The following is a 14,260-nucleotide window of genomic DNA, read 5'->3' as shown; positions in this document are numbered from 1 at the left end:
GTCGTATTCTTGTCACCCTGAAACTGGACAAAGCTGCTCGTCTCTGTGGCACTTTGACCCTTAGGGCCACTGGCCTGGCTACTACTTTGCCCCTCGGGGCAGTTGACAGCAACTGAAGGCTACATTAGGAGGGAGGGTCACGACTGCTACCAGATAAAAGGGTGGGATGTTCTTGTCTCCTGTTTAGAAGGGGTTTCCTGCTGTTCGGCCCATCTCTGGGAATTGCAATTGACCCCCACAATCCTCAGTGTTGAGCTGTCGTAAATGATGCACATTTCATGCTGCGGTTACTCCTGCATCCACCTCCCTCGGTCAGGGCTAAAGAGCAGTAAGATGACTGACCTCCAGGGCTGTGTGTTTCTCCACTGTAATGTGCACAACAGGGCCGTTCAACAGAATAGTGGCTGTAAAGGCATTACAGTTGACCCAGGCATTTACACACAAAAGGGGGCTGTTTATTTGGAGGCTTCAGAGCCTGGGTCTCTTGTTGCTTCAGCCCCCCCCCCCTTCATTGCTTCCATGTGTGCTGTTTAAAGGGAGGTAGAGGGGGATAGAGAGTGGGGGGAGTAAGGGAAGAAAGGGAGAGAGACAGAGGGAGAGAAGGAAGGAAGGTAGTTGGGAGAGTGCCACATAACACAAGTGGACCCTTTTTGTGAACGAGCCTGTAAAAGGCAGCTGTGGCGAGGTCCCCTCCAAGCTAAACCTAGTGTTGCCAGCAACCAGCGAGACGGGGGGACTGATCCACATCTAAAGGCCTCCTCCTGCATCTGATCTGTCAGATCTCTACTAATCACCAGCAGACTTTTCCATGCCATAGTTTGTAATAATATATATATATATATATATATATACACATCCTGTCTCAGTGTATTTGGGGTGGTGCTTGACAAGTCTGCCTGTCTCAAACAATGGAGCCCACCACTATGCTCACTTTTCAGGTAGGGACACACACGCACACAGCCCATTATCCAGGGACAGGCTTAGCTGGTATTATCATTTCTAATGTGCTGAATAACATTTATCTGGGCCAGTGAAATAGTTTAAGAGAAATCTGGGAAGTTGCTACTCCGTTCGACAGGGAGATTGGATCCAGGTCAGGGCAGTTTTTATATTCTCCATTAAGAACATGTTACTTCACAGTATGAACAACACTTCAGGTTAATTGTGTGTGGTAGGTGTAAGCATGGTGCTACCAAAGGATCAAATACACAATGTGTGTGTGTGTGTGTCTACCATCTGTCTTCTGCTCTGTGTGCTCCAGGTCCAGTTGTATTTCTCCTGTCTGCCTGAGGACAAGGTTCCTTACGTTAACAGTCCTGGAGAGAAGTTCAGAATCAAACAGCTCCTCTATCAGCTGCCTCCACATGACAACGAGGTAAGGAAAAGGCCCCAAAAGAGTGTAGTTCATATAAACTGTTTGTGTGTGTGTGTGTGTGTGTGTGTGCCATAAAATGCATCCCAGCATGCCCTCTCATTAAAGGCGTCGTAACAGGGCAGGTCTCACAGCAGGACAGCACCCATTTTCCCACCATCCATCCATCCATCCCCTTTCCCAGACTCAATGTTGTTTGAAGATGTGTCCGACCCTTGTCCTTCCCTGCCTTGCAGTAAACCTCTGTTTAAGACCACCTTACCACCTACCAGGGTTGGGGTCAATTCCATTCCAAGTCAGGAAATAAATGGAAAGTCCAATCCTCCATGCAATGACATTTCATTTGACTTCCAGTTTACTGAATTGAAATGGGATTGACCCCCCCCCAGGTCCATGCCATTCTGTGATGGAGGACTTGGCATTCACGTTATCACCATCAGAGTCTTTAGTCCCTTGATCCAACGCTGGGTCACAGACTGTCATGCCCTGGGTACAGTCAGCCCTTTGACTATGATTTGATGATGTTTGCTGACAGCCCCCACCAGCATGGTTCCTGTCATAGTCTTTCGCAGTGACATCACAGCCTGAGCCAGAGCTGCTTCTCTTTGTGGTTCTTCCCCTCGTGATTCCACTCTAAACACAACCCCTGTAAAACATCTGCTTTCTCTTGGTAACGGTTTGAGGAGAGAGATATCAAAACAACAGTTGTCACACTCTGGTTTCTGTTGTACAATTAAAGTCCACTTTGGACAATGTTTAACGAAGGCCTGTCTTCTTTCACTCCCTTCAGGGCCGCTACTGTCAGTCTCTCAGTGAGGAGGAGAAGAAGGAGCTCCACATGTTCAGTGTCCAGAGGAAGAAGGAGGCGCTGGGGAGGGGCTCTCTCAAACTCCTGCCCCGGGACCTGCTACACAGTGTCTGTGAACATGTATGTCCCCTCTCGCACCTCAGTTCCTAACAGGAACATTTTCACATGGGACACATAAACCAACGGGTAGATGGGGAATTTAAGGTAACATACCGGTCAAATGTTTTACAACACTTACTCATTTAAGGTTTTTTCTTTATTTTTACTATTATCTACATTGTTGAATAATAGTGAAGACATCAAAACTATGAAATAACACATGGAATCATGTAGTAATCAAAAAAGTGTTTAACAACTCAAAATATAAAATATAAAACCCTTGATTGAGTAGATGTTCCAAAGCTTTTGACCGGTATTGTATGTAACAGTTTGCGGAGTTATAGGAACTGTTGTAAAGCCATATAACCCAATTACATAACTATTGAGAAGCGAAAAGCAGAACTATCTGTAGCCTGTGCTTCACTAGAAGAGTCCGTAGAACCTCCTCTTCCTCTGTGTTGTATGTCAACCATGCTATGTAAGAGATCCCTAAACATATGGTGGTTTTGCAGCCATCGGAAATCTAAAAAGCCTCTCAAGAGTTGGAGTGTAGCTCCAGTGGGTTGACTGACTCTGTGCTCTGCTCGATCCTCAGTGTTTTATTTAGTGTACTTACAAATGGGGCCTGAGCAGCCCGGGGGATGACTATTAAGCTTGGTCAAAACACAGCTCTGCTCTGCAGTGGCTCTCCCTGCTGTAAACTGTTAATGTGATGTTGTTTGTAGTCCCAGTGTTAAAGCACTGCCTGTGTCCTCACATGACACACACAGATAAACCGAGAGGAACAACCCAACTGCAGAGGGGCCGTAGTCGACCACAGTTAAGCACCACGGTCAGAATTCCCATAATAACACCAGATGCCGTGTTATGAACTGTACTGATGCGGTCGCTCACAGATGGAAGGGAGTTGGTCACGTATCTCAACCCTCCAGTAGGGAATGGGGACAGGGGGACTTAGTGGCCATATGATACCCTAGTTAGTATACAGGGCCCAGGCCATGCTGTAGGATTAGATAGGATAGCCACACACTCCAGACTGGAAGTTACATAACTAGGGAATTTGGCCATAATTGTTGACATGTTTTCACTGTGCAGTCAACCACACATTTAACTAGTAATGAAATTCATGTTTTTTTTTTAAGTCAGCACTTTAAAAAATGACAATATGCCATTTTTCCTGGTAATTTCAATGAAATGTATAAACCCATTGATTCTTGAAGAATAACTTCCCTAATGAGCTTAATGCAATAATACAGTAGAAAATATCTAGTTTTAGAGTGAAACTGTGTTCTTTATGGATGTCCCTTGTGTGGATTTCATCACAGTGTGGGGAGAGCATCAACGGAGGGGAGATGACAGTTTTTGCCTCCAGAGCGGGTCCTGGGCTGGCCTGGCACCCAGCATGCTTTACGTGCTCCACGTGTAGTGAGCTGCTGGTTGACCTCATCTACTTCTACCAGGATGGGAAGATCCACTGTGGCCGACACCACGCAGAGCTGCTCAAGCCACGCTGCTCTGCCTGCGACGAGGTGAGTGTGGAGATGCACTGTGGCCGACGCCAGAGCGGAGTTGAGCGATCTCGCTCATTCCAACCGCTTCGCTAAAAACCATCCTGCGCTCACAGGAACAAAAACCGTCCTGCGCTCACAGGAACAAAAGCCGTCCTGCGCTCACATGAACAAAAGCCGTCCTGCGCTCACAGGAACAAAAGCCGTCCTGCGCTCACAGGAACAAAAGCCGTCCTGCGCTCACAGGAACAAAAGCCGCCCTGCGCTCACAGGAACAAAAACCGCCCTGCGCTCACAGGAACAAAAACCGCCCTGCGCTCACAGGAACAAAAACCGTCCTGCGCTCACAGGAACAAAAACCGTCCTGCGCTCACAGGAACAAAAACCGTCCTGCGCTCACAGGAACAAAAACCGTCCTGCGCTCACAGGAACAAAAACCGTCCTGCGCTCACAGGAACAAAAACCGTCCTGCGCTCACAGGAACAAAACCGTCCTGCGCTCACAGGAACAAAAACCGTCTTGCGCTCACAGGAACAAAAACCGTCCTGCGCTCACAGGAACAAAAACCATCCTGCGCTCACAGGAACAAAAACTTGTCTTGCGCTCACAGGAATAAATAAAAAAACTGCCGCTACAAATTCGCTACATTCATTAAAATCACAATCATACAGTGGTGGAAAAGGTTCCTCATTGTCATACTTGAGTAAAAGTACAGAAACCTTAAAAATGACTCAAGTAAAAGTCATCCTGTAAAATACTACTTGAGTAAAAGTCGAAAAGTATTTGGTTTAAAAATATACTTAAGTATAAAAAGTAAATGCAATTGCAAAAATATACTTAACTATCAAAAGTAGAAATCATTTCAAATTCCTTATATTAAGCAAACCAGACGGCACCATTTTCATGTTTTGTTTATTTACGTATAGCCAGGGGCACGCTTCAACACTCAGACATCATTTACAAACTAAATGTTTTTACTGAGTCCGCCAGATCAGAGGCAGTAGGGATGCCCGGGGATGTTCTCTGTTTACTGTGTCCGCCAGATCAGAGGCAGTAGGGATGCCCGGGGATGTTCTCTGTTTACTGTGTCCGCCAGATCAGAGGCAGTAGGGATGCCCGGGGATGTTCTCTGTTTACTGAGTCCGCCAGATCAGAGGCAGTAGGGATGCCCGGGGATGTTCTCTGTTTACTGTGTCCGCCAGATCAGAGGCAGTAGGGATGCCCGGGGATGTTCTCTGTTTACTGTGTCCGCCAGATCAGAGGCAGTAGGGATGCCCGGGGATGTTCTGTTTACTGTGTCCGCCAGATCAGAGGCAGTAGGGATGCCCGGGGATGTTCTCTGTTTACTGTGTCCGCCAGATCAGAGGCAGTAGGGATGCCCGGGGATGTTCTCTGTTTACTGTGTCCGCCAGATCAGAGGCAGTAGGGATGCCCGGGGATGTTCTCTGTTTACTGAGTCCGCCAGATCAGAGGCAGTAGGGATGCCCGGGGATGTTCTCTGTTTACTGTGTCCGCCAGATCAGAGGCAGTAGGGATGCCCGGGGATGTTCTCTGTTTACTGTGTCCGCAGATCAGAGGCAGTAGGGATGCCCGGGGATGTTCTCTGTTTACTGTGTCCGCCAGATCAGAGGCAGTAGGGATGCCCGGGGATGTTCTCTGTTTACTGTGTCCGCCAGATCAGAGGCAGTAGGGATGCCCGGGGATGTTCTCTGTTTACTGTGTCCGCCAGATCAGAGGCAGTAGGGATGCCCGGGGATGTTGTCTGTTTACTGTGTCCGCCAGATCAGAGGCAGTAGGGATGCCCGGGGATGTTCTCTGTTTACTGAGTCCGCCAGATCAGAGGCAGTAGGGATGCCCGGGGATGTTCTCTGTTTACTGTGTCCGCCAGATCAGAGGCAGTAGGGATGCCCGGGATGTTCTCTGTTTACTGTGTCCGCCAGATCAGAGGCAGTAGGGATGCCCGGGGATGTTCTCTGTTTACTGTGTCCGCCAGATCAGAGGCAGTAGGGATGCCCGGGGATGTTCTCTGTTTACTGTGTCCGCCAGATCAGAGGCAGTAGGGATGCCCGGGGATGTTCTCTGTTTACTGTGTCCGCCAGATCAGAGGCAGTAGGGATGCCCGGGGATGTTCTCTGTTTACTGTGTCCGCCAGATCAGAGGCAGTAGGGATGCCCGGGGATGTTCTCTGTTTACTGTGTCCGCCAGATCAGAGGCAGTAGGGATGCCCGGGGATGTTCTCGGTTTACTGAGTCCGCCAGATCAGAGGCAGTAGGGATGACCAGGGATGTTCTCTGTTTTGTGAGTCCGCCAGATCAGAGGCAGTAGGGATGACCGGGGATGTTCTCTTGATAAGCGTGTGAATTAGACCATTTTCCTGTCCTGCTAAGCATTCAAACTGTACTTTTGGGTGTCAGTGAAAATGTATGGAGTAAAAAATACATTCTTTTCATTAGGAATGTAGTAAAGTAAAAGTTGTCCAAAATGATAAATAGTACAGATACCCCCCCAAAAAACATGTAGTTCTTTAAAAGCATGTTTTTACTTTACACCACTGCAATTTAACCAACAACCATCTATTTTTGTGACCTACCATTTGTTTTCGGGAACCAAAACATATGGATTTATACAAACATGGAAAAGTTAAAAGAAGCTCACATCATTTCAAATAAAGCTACATTCTTTTATTTTTTTTAACCTTTAACTAGGCAAGTCAGTTTAGAACAAATTCTTATTTACAATGACGGCCTACACTGGTCATCGCAGGGACAATTGTGCGCCGCCCTATGGGACTCAATCACAGCCTTGATATTAAACAGCATATAAACACTAAATAGGTCAGGAGCCAGACAGGGAGCCTAAGAAGGAACGGAAATTAATTATTTAGGCTATATTAGATCAATTATTTCAAGGCTATAGCCTACAAAGAAATACATTCTGAAGCATTTGCGAGTGACACTAGGCTGGTAGGGACATAAAGCGCTCAGCATTTAAACATTTCGTTCTATTAAATTATTATAGTCTATAAATTGCGCATGTAGGCTGTGATTTACTTAGAATGAAATACAAATTAAACGAAAAATGCCTTATTAGGCTCAGCCTCCAGTGCCTTTGAATTCATTTTTAGAAACACAAGTTTGTCCAGAGTTTGTGGCTTCAGGCTCATGCTATTGTGCCTAGAGAGCCGACCAGCAGTGGTGAATATCCTCTCCAGACTTGCAAAGTCACTGGCTATAGCAGCACACAAGGAGACTAGAAGCAAGGGGCTATAGCAGCACACAAGGAGACTAGAAGCAAGGGGCTATAGCAGCACACAAGGAGACTAGAAGCAAGGGGCTATAGCAGCACACAAGGAGACTAGAAGCAAGGGGCTATAGCAGCACACAAGGAGACTAGAAGCAAGGGGCTATAGCAGCACACAAGGAGACTAGAAGCAAGGGGCTATAGCAGCACACAAGGAGACTAGAAGCTAGGGGCTATAGCAGCACACAAGGAGACTAGAAGCAAGGGGCTATAGCAGCACACAAGGAGACTAGAAGCAAGGGGCTATAGCAGCACACAAGGAGACTAGAAGCAAGGGGCTATAGCAGCACACAAGGAGACTAGAAGCAAGGGGCTATAGCAGCACACAAGGAGACTAGAAGCAAGGGGCTATAGCAGCACACAAGGAGACTAGAAGCAAGGGGCTATAGCAGCACACAAGGAGACTAGAAGCAAGGGGCTATAGCAGCACACAAGGAGACTAGAAGCAAGGGGCTATAGCAGCACACAAGGAGACTAGAAGCAAGGGGCTATAGCAGCACACAAGGAGACTAAACGCAATGGGCTATAGCAGCACACACGGAGACTAGAAGCAAGGGGCTATAGCAGCACACAAGGAGACTAGAAGCAAGGGGCTATAGCAGCACACAAGGAGACTAGAAGCAAGGGGCTATAGCAGCACACAAGGAGACTAGAAGCAAGGGGCTATAGCAGCACACAAGGAGACTAAACGCAAGGGCTATAGCAGCACACACGGAGACTAGAAGCAAGGGGCTATAGCAGCACACAAGGAGACTAGAAGTGCATGCTGGGGAGGGCTGGCACTACTGGATCGAAATTGGAGCGGGCGAGAAAGCCGATGCTCCTGCCTTCGGGAATCTCGCTCCACAGTCCAGTCAAATTGGGCACACTCCGCTGACATACTCTGGCCGACACATATAACCACGCTGAGTCAGATTCAAACTCACCAACACAGGCATATGTTCTCTGGAGGCAACAGCAATAATCACTAGACCAACCCGAGTCACACACTTGTCATCTAACTGTGTTAATGTTTCCATCTTCAGGTTATCTTTTCTGACGAGTGTACGGAGGCGGAGGGGCGTCACTGGCACATGAAGCACTTCTCCTGTTTTGAATGTGAGACGGTGCTGGGGGGGCAACGTTATATCATGAAGGATGGTCGGCCATATTGCTGCGGCTGCTTTGATTCTCTCTATGCCGAGTACTGCAAGGCCTGCGGGGAACACATTGGTAAGCCCTGACGATACGCATACAGACCACTGCTTCTGCCATTGTGAAAAAAATGGCAGAAACTAAAATAAACACACATAGTAAACTAACAGTTATGTCTATCAATAGTCTTTAGGCAGTGAGTGTGTTCGCAGGGCTCTATACAGTGACATTACATTACATTTTACACACATACGTACCTAAATATTCTGCAGTGCAATCTGGATTTTTTAAAATTTAGGAGCACCAGTACACATTCCTTTAATACGTTACATCTTTTTTCATTGATCTAAATGTCTTTGCGTGTGCTTACATCTCTCTAACCTTAGGCACACGTGCTCCTTGTAAAGGTCAGCATAGCCCTGGTTAGTAATCCAATGCAGAATATCAAAACAAAATGTATCATGGCAATATTTTTCAGCCAGTATGAACATGTTACAGGACACATACCTATGAGGGACTTGACAATGAGTCAGGGAATCACACCACAAAAAGTGTTTCACAAAACACAAATATTTCCTCACATCTGTGCTAAGTCTTTCTCCTTTCCCGTAGGTGTGGACCACGCCCAGATGATGTACGACGGTCTCCACTGGCACGCCACCAAGGGTTGTTTCTGCTGTGCCCAGTGTAAGAGCTCTCTGCTGGGCTGTCCCTTCCTGCCCAAGCAGGGCCGGATCTACTGCTCCAAGGCCTGCAGTCTGGGAGAGGACGTTCACGCCTCAGACTCCTCTGACTCCGCCTTCCAGTCCGCGCGCTCCCGCGAGTCCCGCCGCAGCGTCCGCATGGGCAAGAGCAGCCGCTCAGCCGACCAGTGCCGCCAGTCGCTCCTCTTCTCGCCCTCCGTCAACTACAAGTTCCCCGGGATTACCAGTAACCCAGACACCGATACGCTCGCCAATAAACTGGCCCACCTGGGTTTAACCAATGAGGAGTGCTTCTGGAGGGGGAGGGAGGACACAGAGGGCCCCGAGGACCGGGGCGAGGAGGAGTGGGCCGAGCACGAGGACTACATGACCCAGCTGCTGCTCAAGTTCGGGGAGCACGGAGTCTTCCAGCAAGGTGAGGTGGTCGACTCCAGACCTACAACCGATCTGTGGATGACCGAGGCTGAGGTCAAGATGAAACAGTGTGAGCCTCAGAGCTCTAGGGCTGAGACCGGAGGAGGATGTGGAGGAGGGTCAGGCAGCCAGAGCCTGGCCAGTAAGAAGTACCAGACAGATATGTACTGGGCCCAGTCCCAGGACGGGCTGGGGGATTCGGCCTACGGGAGCCACCCTGGCCCGGCCAGCAGTAGGAAACTCCAGGAGCTGGAGCACGGCGCTGGAAGCATCGGAGGTACCAGCTTCCAGAGGGAGGAGAAGCAGTGGTATGACAACTCTCTTGAGTGCATCACAGACAAGGTGAAACGGACAGATCAGAGTGTCAGGGACTCCATGGACTCACTGGCACTGTCCAACATCACGGGTAAGACATGTTACATCTCTATTAAAATAGCCTTTTAGTCCAGTACTAGGCTTGATTTGTCCAGGAGAAATGACCAGGTTGATCTGATTTGCATCCTAATGTTCAATGTTCTGTGATGGCAGAATGTTTTTTGAAACAGCACTGTGGTGAAAAGACAACTTGTACAAATACATGTCATTATCTCTCTCCCACTCTTCTCTCAGGTGCCTCTGTAGATGGCGACAGTAAAGAGAGACCTCTGGTCTACTCCTTACAGAGCTTCCAGGAACTCGAGGCTGAGAGAGACTGTGAGAACACAAGCAACATGGGAACTCTCAACTCCTCCATGTTACACCGCAGTGCCAATTCCCTGAAGAGCCTTACGTCTGAGCTGGAGCAGGAGGAGAACCTACCAGAGGAAGAGAAGGCCCCTCTTCAATCTCCCCCAAAGCCTCCTCATGTCCCGGCGTTGAGACGGACTCGATCCCAGTCTCGACCCCAACAGGTGAAGTTCTCCCCAGACGTCGTGGACAACAGTCGCTATGGTGATTTGCAGGTGCGCCAGCCACCGATGAGCGAGCGGACGCGGCGGCGAGCATACCATTTCGAGGAGCAGGACCAGGAGATTGGTGACCCGGGCTCCGGCCGCTATCACAACCACCCCCACAGGAGACGCCGCAGCCGCAAGTCACGCTCCGACAACGCTCTCCACCTGGTGCCCAAGGAGAGGGCCAATCGCATATACTTCAGAGAGGACCACAGAGGTCATGGGGGACACGGCTTCAGCTCAAAGAGGTCCCAGCAGCTGGCCTTCCTGCCCAACCAGCAAGGGTATGGCCAGACCCAGCATCCCCACCGCCATCCCCACCAAGCCACCTCAGACTTCAGACTCCAGCAAGGCCCAGCCATGGAGAGGTTCATGGGGTTGTGTGGGGAAAGGGACCAGGATGACTGGTGCTCCACCTGCTCCTCTTCTTCCTCTGAGTCTGAGGAGGAAGGCTTCTTCCTGGGCCAGCCCATCCCCCAGACACACAGACACTACTATGATGGCCTGCCCAGCCCCAGCCACGTGGCAGGCCTGCCCTCCCTGCCTTACGGAGCAGTCCCACGGACTATGTCCAAAAAAAAGAAGGTGCACAAGGGGAAGAACTGTATCATCTCATAAGACTTTTAAACTCTGTCTGCAACCCCCTTCTGAATCTCGTTGTTGTTGCCACTATTGTGAATACAGAAATGGCCCGCTTGTTAAAACTGTCTTGCCAACTGGATGTAATACATGTTAACATGGCTCTGATCCTATTATTGAATTGCATTACAAAAAAAAACAGAGTTGCATAAACACATTTCAACTGTCATAATTGTATTAGAAAAAAAATGTATGCAAATAACTCTGAACAAATGTATTTATAAAAACACCATTTAGAGAGTAGCGGAAATGACTATTTAACAGTGCAGATATTAATGTATATATTGTAAAGTGTACTTGTTTTTATAACCCTGAGTCAAATGTTTTTGTAGTGGAATGGCATTGAAAGACAAAATTGACAGCAGTTATCAAAGAACCTTCTCTTTTCTTAACCAGGGTTTGAAAAATTAAACATTTGATATGCTGCCAGCAAAGGTATTCAGAGTGCAGAGTTTGACCCTGGGCCTGGTTTCCCAAAAGCTATTTCCTGGTTACTAAAATTCAAATAGTTCCCCTAATTTCAGTTTGTGTGACAAAACAAGCAAGTATAGTACCATTTGGGGGGGGGACAGGTAGCCTAGAGGTTAGAGTGGAGGGGCGGCAGGTAGTCTAGTGGTTAGAGTGGAGGGATGGCAGGTAGCCTAGTGGTTTGAGTGGAGGGGCGGCAGGTAGCCTAGTGGTTTGAGTGGAGGGGCGGCAGGTAGCCTAGTGGTTAGAGGGGCGGCAGGTAGCCTAGTGGTTAGAGGGGCGGGGCGGCAGGTAGCCTAGTGGTTAGAGGGGCGGGGCGGCAGGTAGCCTAGTGGTTAGAGTGGAGGGGCAGCAGGTAGCCTAGTGGTTAGAGTGGAGGGGGGGCGGCAGGTAGCCTAGTGGTTAGAGTGGAGGGGCGGCAGGTAGCCTAGTGGTTAGAGGGTCGGGGCGGCAGGTAGCCTAGTGGTTAGAGGGGCGGGGCGGCAGGTAGCCTAGTGGTTAGAGTGGAGGGGCGGCAGGTAGCCTAGTGGTTAGAGTGGAGGGGCGGCAGGTAGCCTAGTGGTTAGAGGGACGGGGCGGCAGGTAGCCTAGTGGTTAGAGTGGAGGGGCGGCAGGTAGCCTAGTGGTTAGAGTGGAGGGGCGGCAGGTAGCCTAGTGGTTAGAGGGACGGGGCGGCAGGTAGCCTAGTGGTTAGAGGGACGGGGCGGCAGGTAGCCTAGTGGTTAGAGTGGAGGGGCGGCAGGTAGCCTAGTGGTTAGAGTGGAGGGGCGGCAGGTAGCCTAGTGGTTAGAGTGGAGGGGCAGCAGGTAGCCTAGTGGTTAGAGTGGAGGGGCGGCAGGTAGCCTAGTGGTTAGAGGGGCGGGGCGGCAGGTAGCCTAGTGGTTAGAGTGGAGGGGCGGCAGGTAGCCTAGTGGTTAGAGGGGCGGGGCGGCAGGTAGCCTAGTGGTTAGAGGGGCGGGGCGGCAGGTAGCCTAGTGGTTAGAGGGTTGGGCCAGTATTGTATTGTAAACAGATCAGTCATCTGTATAAATGTAAGAACTGGAATATAAAGGCCAAGATTGATGCTTATAAAATTGTAATAAAAAATATATATTATAAATGTAATGAGAATGTGATTTTATTCCGTCCCAAAAAGCTGGTACAGAACTAGTACTGTATAAAGAAGGATTATAGTGTGGAGCACCAGTTGTTACATCACTTTTATTACCAAATAGAAAATAAGATGTAAATACACAAAAATATGCAAACTCTGTATGATCAGGTTGTTTTACTACTTGGTCAGAAAGCCAGTAGTAGTGGATCACAGAGTAAATAAATGACAGCTGGACATCTAGAGTAACGACGGCAGAATTCTAATTTCAAGTCTGAAATCTAGAACAGCATTGAAACAAACCAATCAAATTAGAATGCTTCATATTTTCTTCTATGACCTCCCAAAAGCAGTGGTGACCAACTGGTCGATCTCAAAGGCATTTCTTGTCAATCTCAAACATTTATGTAAAAAAAAAATATATATAAAAAAATCCTTGCATTTGTATACATTTTTTGTCTTACACCGTTGCCGGTAGGTGCACTTGATTCAGCTGCCCTGCACGCCGGGTAGGCGAAGTGTTCTCATTTTAAACCATTTAATTTGTCTGAAGATACAAACTCTGCCTTCCCGGCGGGCCTGCAGAGCAAATGAAGTGCACTACAGGCCTACCGTGGCCAATCGGATGGCTCAGATTACCGTGTCTGCAGTAACGTAGCAGGCGTGAAGGAAAGCTACAGATACTGTGAGATTTCACAACCATTAGGAGAGAAACTGAGAATGATGCGAGTCGAGATCCGCCATCAGCTGGATGACAGTGTCCTTTTGGTCAGTGTCAGCGGAGGAAAGGGAGAGTAGAGGGATGTTGAGAGGTGGACTGCTGAGCCTGACCATCAGATACAGGCACCATCAGCCCAGTAAAATGTAAAGCAAATTATTTAAATATGCTCACGTAGCGTCGACTCACAAGTAATACAACAACTGATCTATATTACTGTGATCATATAGCTTAACTCAAATTTTGAAATATATATATTTTTTAAATGGTCTGAACAACAATGCATTGGCAGGGAAATTAAAGCGAAGCCAATATGCAGTGATAATGTATTGGGCCTATAGCGTACTGTACAAACCTCATTGCTACAGAACTGTTTTTAATTGGTTAATGTAGCACAGGCGTAGGTTTTTTAAGTCATATTTAGAAAACATCTGAGTGATAGAACTGGACTGGCATTTCGACTCAGTGATCTCAACTCGGAAAAGGTTGGTGAAAATAAAACACTTATTCTCAATTAAGCATGTTTTCAATAAAATCAAGTTACTTTTTTTTTGTGACCAATTATTTTTAGGTTAAAATGTTATTTGAATGTGAATGTTTCCCTCTTATTGACACAGTAATTGAGAGAATATCACACAGGGTCACAATGTCTATACCACTGGCCAAACTCCACCTCTGGTCCATCAATCCTGGTATGTAGTAAGCGGATTTGTGGTTCCCCCTCATGTTGATGGTTGGGGCTTTATGACCTGGTCCAGCTCTATGATGAAGTGTCGGAGGTCGTCAAGGCAACGCTCCCTGATCTCAATCAGGTTGTCCTTCAGAGGGTTCTGAAGCACCTTCTCCAGACTGGGCTCCTTGATAACCAGCATCTTTACCACCGTGCCAAATGTCTCGCAGTCCTGCTTGTACCGCTGCACACACGCACAGAGACACACACACACACGCACAGAGACAGAGACACACACACACAGAGACAGAGACACACACACACAGAGACAGAGACACACACACACAGAGACACACACACACACAGAGACAGAGACACACACACACACACAGAGACAGAGACAC

General features: G+C 48.3%; 2 protein-coding genes across 4 annotated transcripts in view; one reads left to right on the top strand and one right to left on the bottom strand.

Moving 5' to 3' along the window:
* The window catches only part of LOC124033163 (prickle-like protein 1), a 67,970-nt gene extending 56,480 nt beyond the window's left edge, over nucleotides 1–11,490 (top strand). For both annotated transcript variants that reach the window (XM_046345132.1, XM_046345125.1), the window contains exons 3-8: nucleotides 1,262–1,375; nucleotides 2,163–2,300; nucleotides 3,605–3,808; nucleotides 8,113–8,299; nucleotides 8,834–9,745; nucleotides 9,949–11,490. In XM_046345132.1, coding sequence (XP_046201088.1) covers nucleotides 1,262–1,375; nucleotides 2,163–2,300; nucleotides 3,605–3,808; nucleotides 8,113–8,299; nucleotides 8,834–9,745; nucleotides 9,949–10,889 — 2,496 coding nt within the window. In that variant the 3' untranslated portion in view covers nucleotides 10,890–11,490. The remainder of the gene's footprint in view (nucleotides 1–1,261; nucleotides 1,376–2,162; nucleotides 2,301–3,604; nucleotides 3,809–8,112; nucleotides 8,300–8,833; nucleotides 9,746–9,948) is intronic.
* A 1,074-nt stretch (nucleotides 11,491–12,564) lies between these two features.
* Nucleotides 12,565–14,260, bottom strand: part of LOC124033146 — a 33,876-nt gene continuing 32,180 nt past the window's right edge. For both annotated transcript variants that reach the window (XM_046345113.1, XM_046345107.1), the window contains one exon: nucleotides 12,565–14,100. In XM_046345113.1, coding sequence (XP_046201069.1) covers nucleotides 13,909–14,100 — 192 coding nt within the window. In that variant the 3' untranslated portion in view covers nucleotides 12,565–13,908. The remainder of the gene's footprint in view (nucleotides 14,101–14,260) is intronic.

The sequence above is a fragment of the Oncorhynchus gorbuscha genome, linkage group LG01 (genome assembly GCF_021184085.1).
Source record: "Oncorhynchus gorbuscha isolate QuinsamMale2020 ecotype Even-year linkage group LG01, OgorEven_v1.0, whole genome shotgun sequence".
Lineage (NCBI taxonomy): Eukaryota > Metazoa > Chordata > Actinopteri > Salmoniformes > Salmonidae > Oncorhynchus > Oncorhynchus gorbuscha.
The sequence above is the reverse complement of the archived record's forward strand: the minus strand, read 5'-3'. Positions and strand labels throughout refer to the sequence as shown.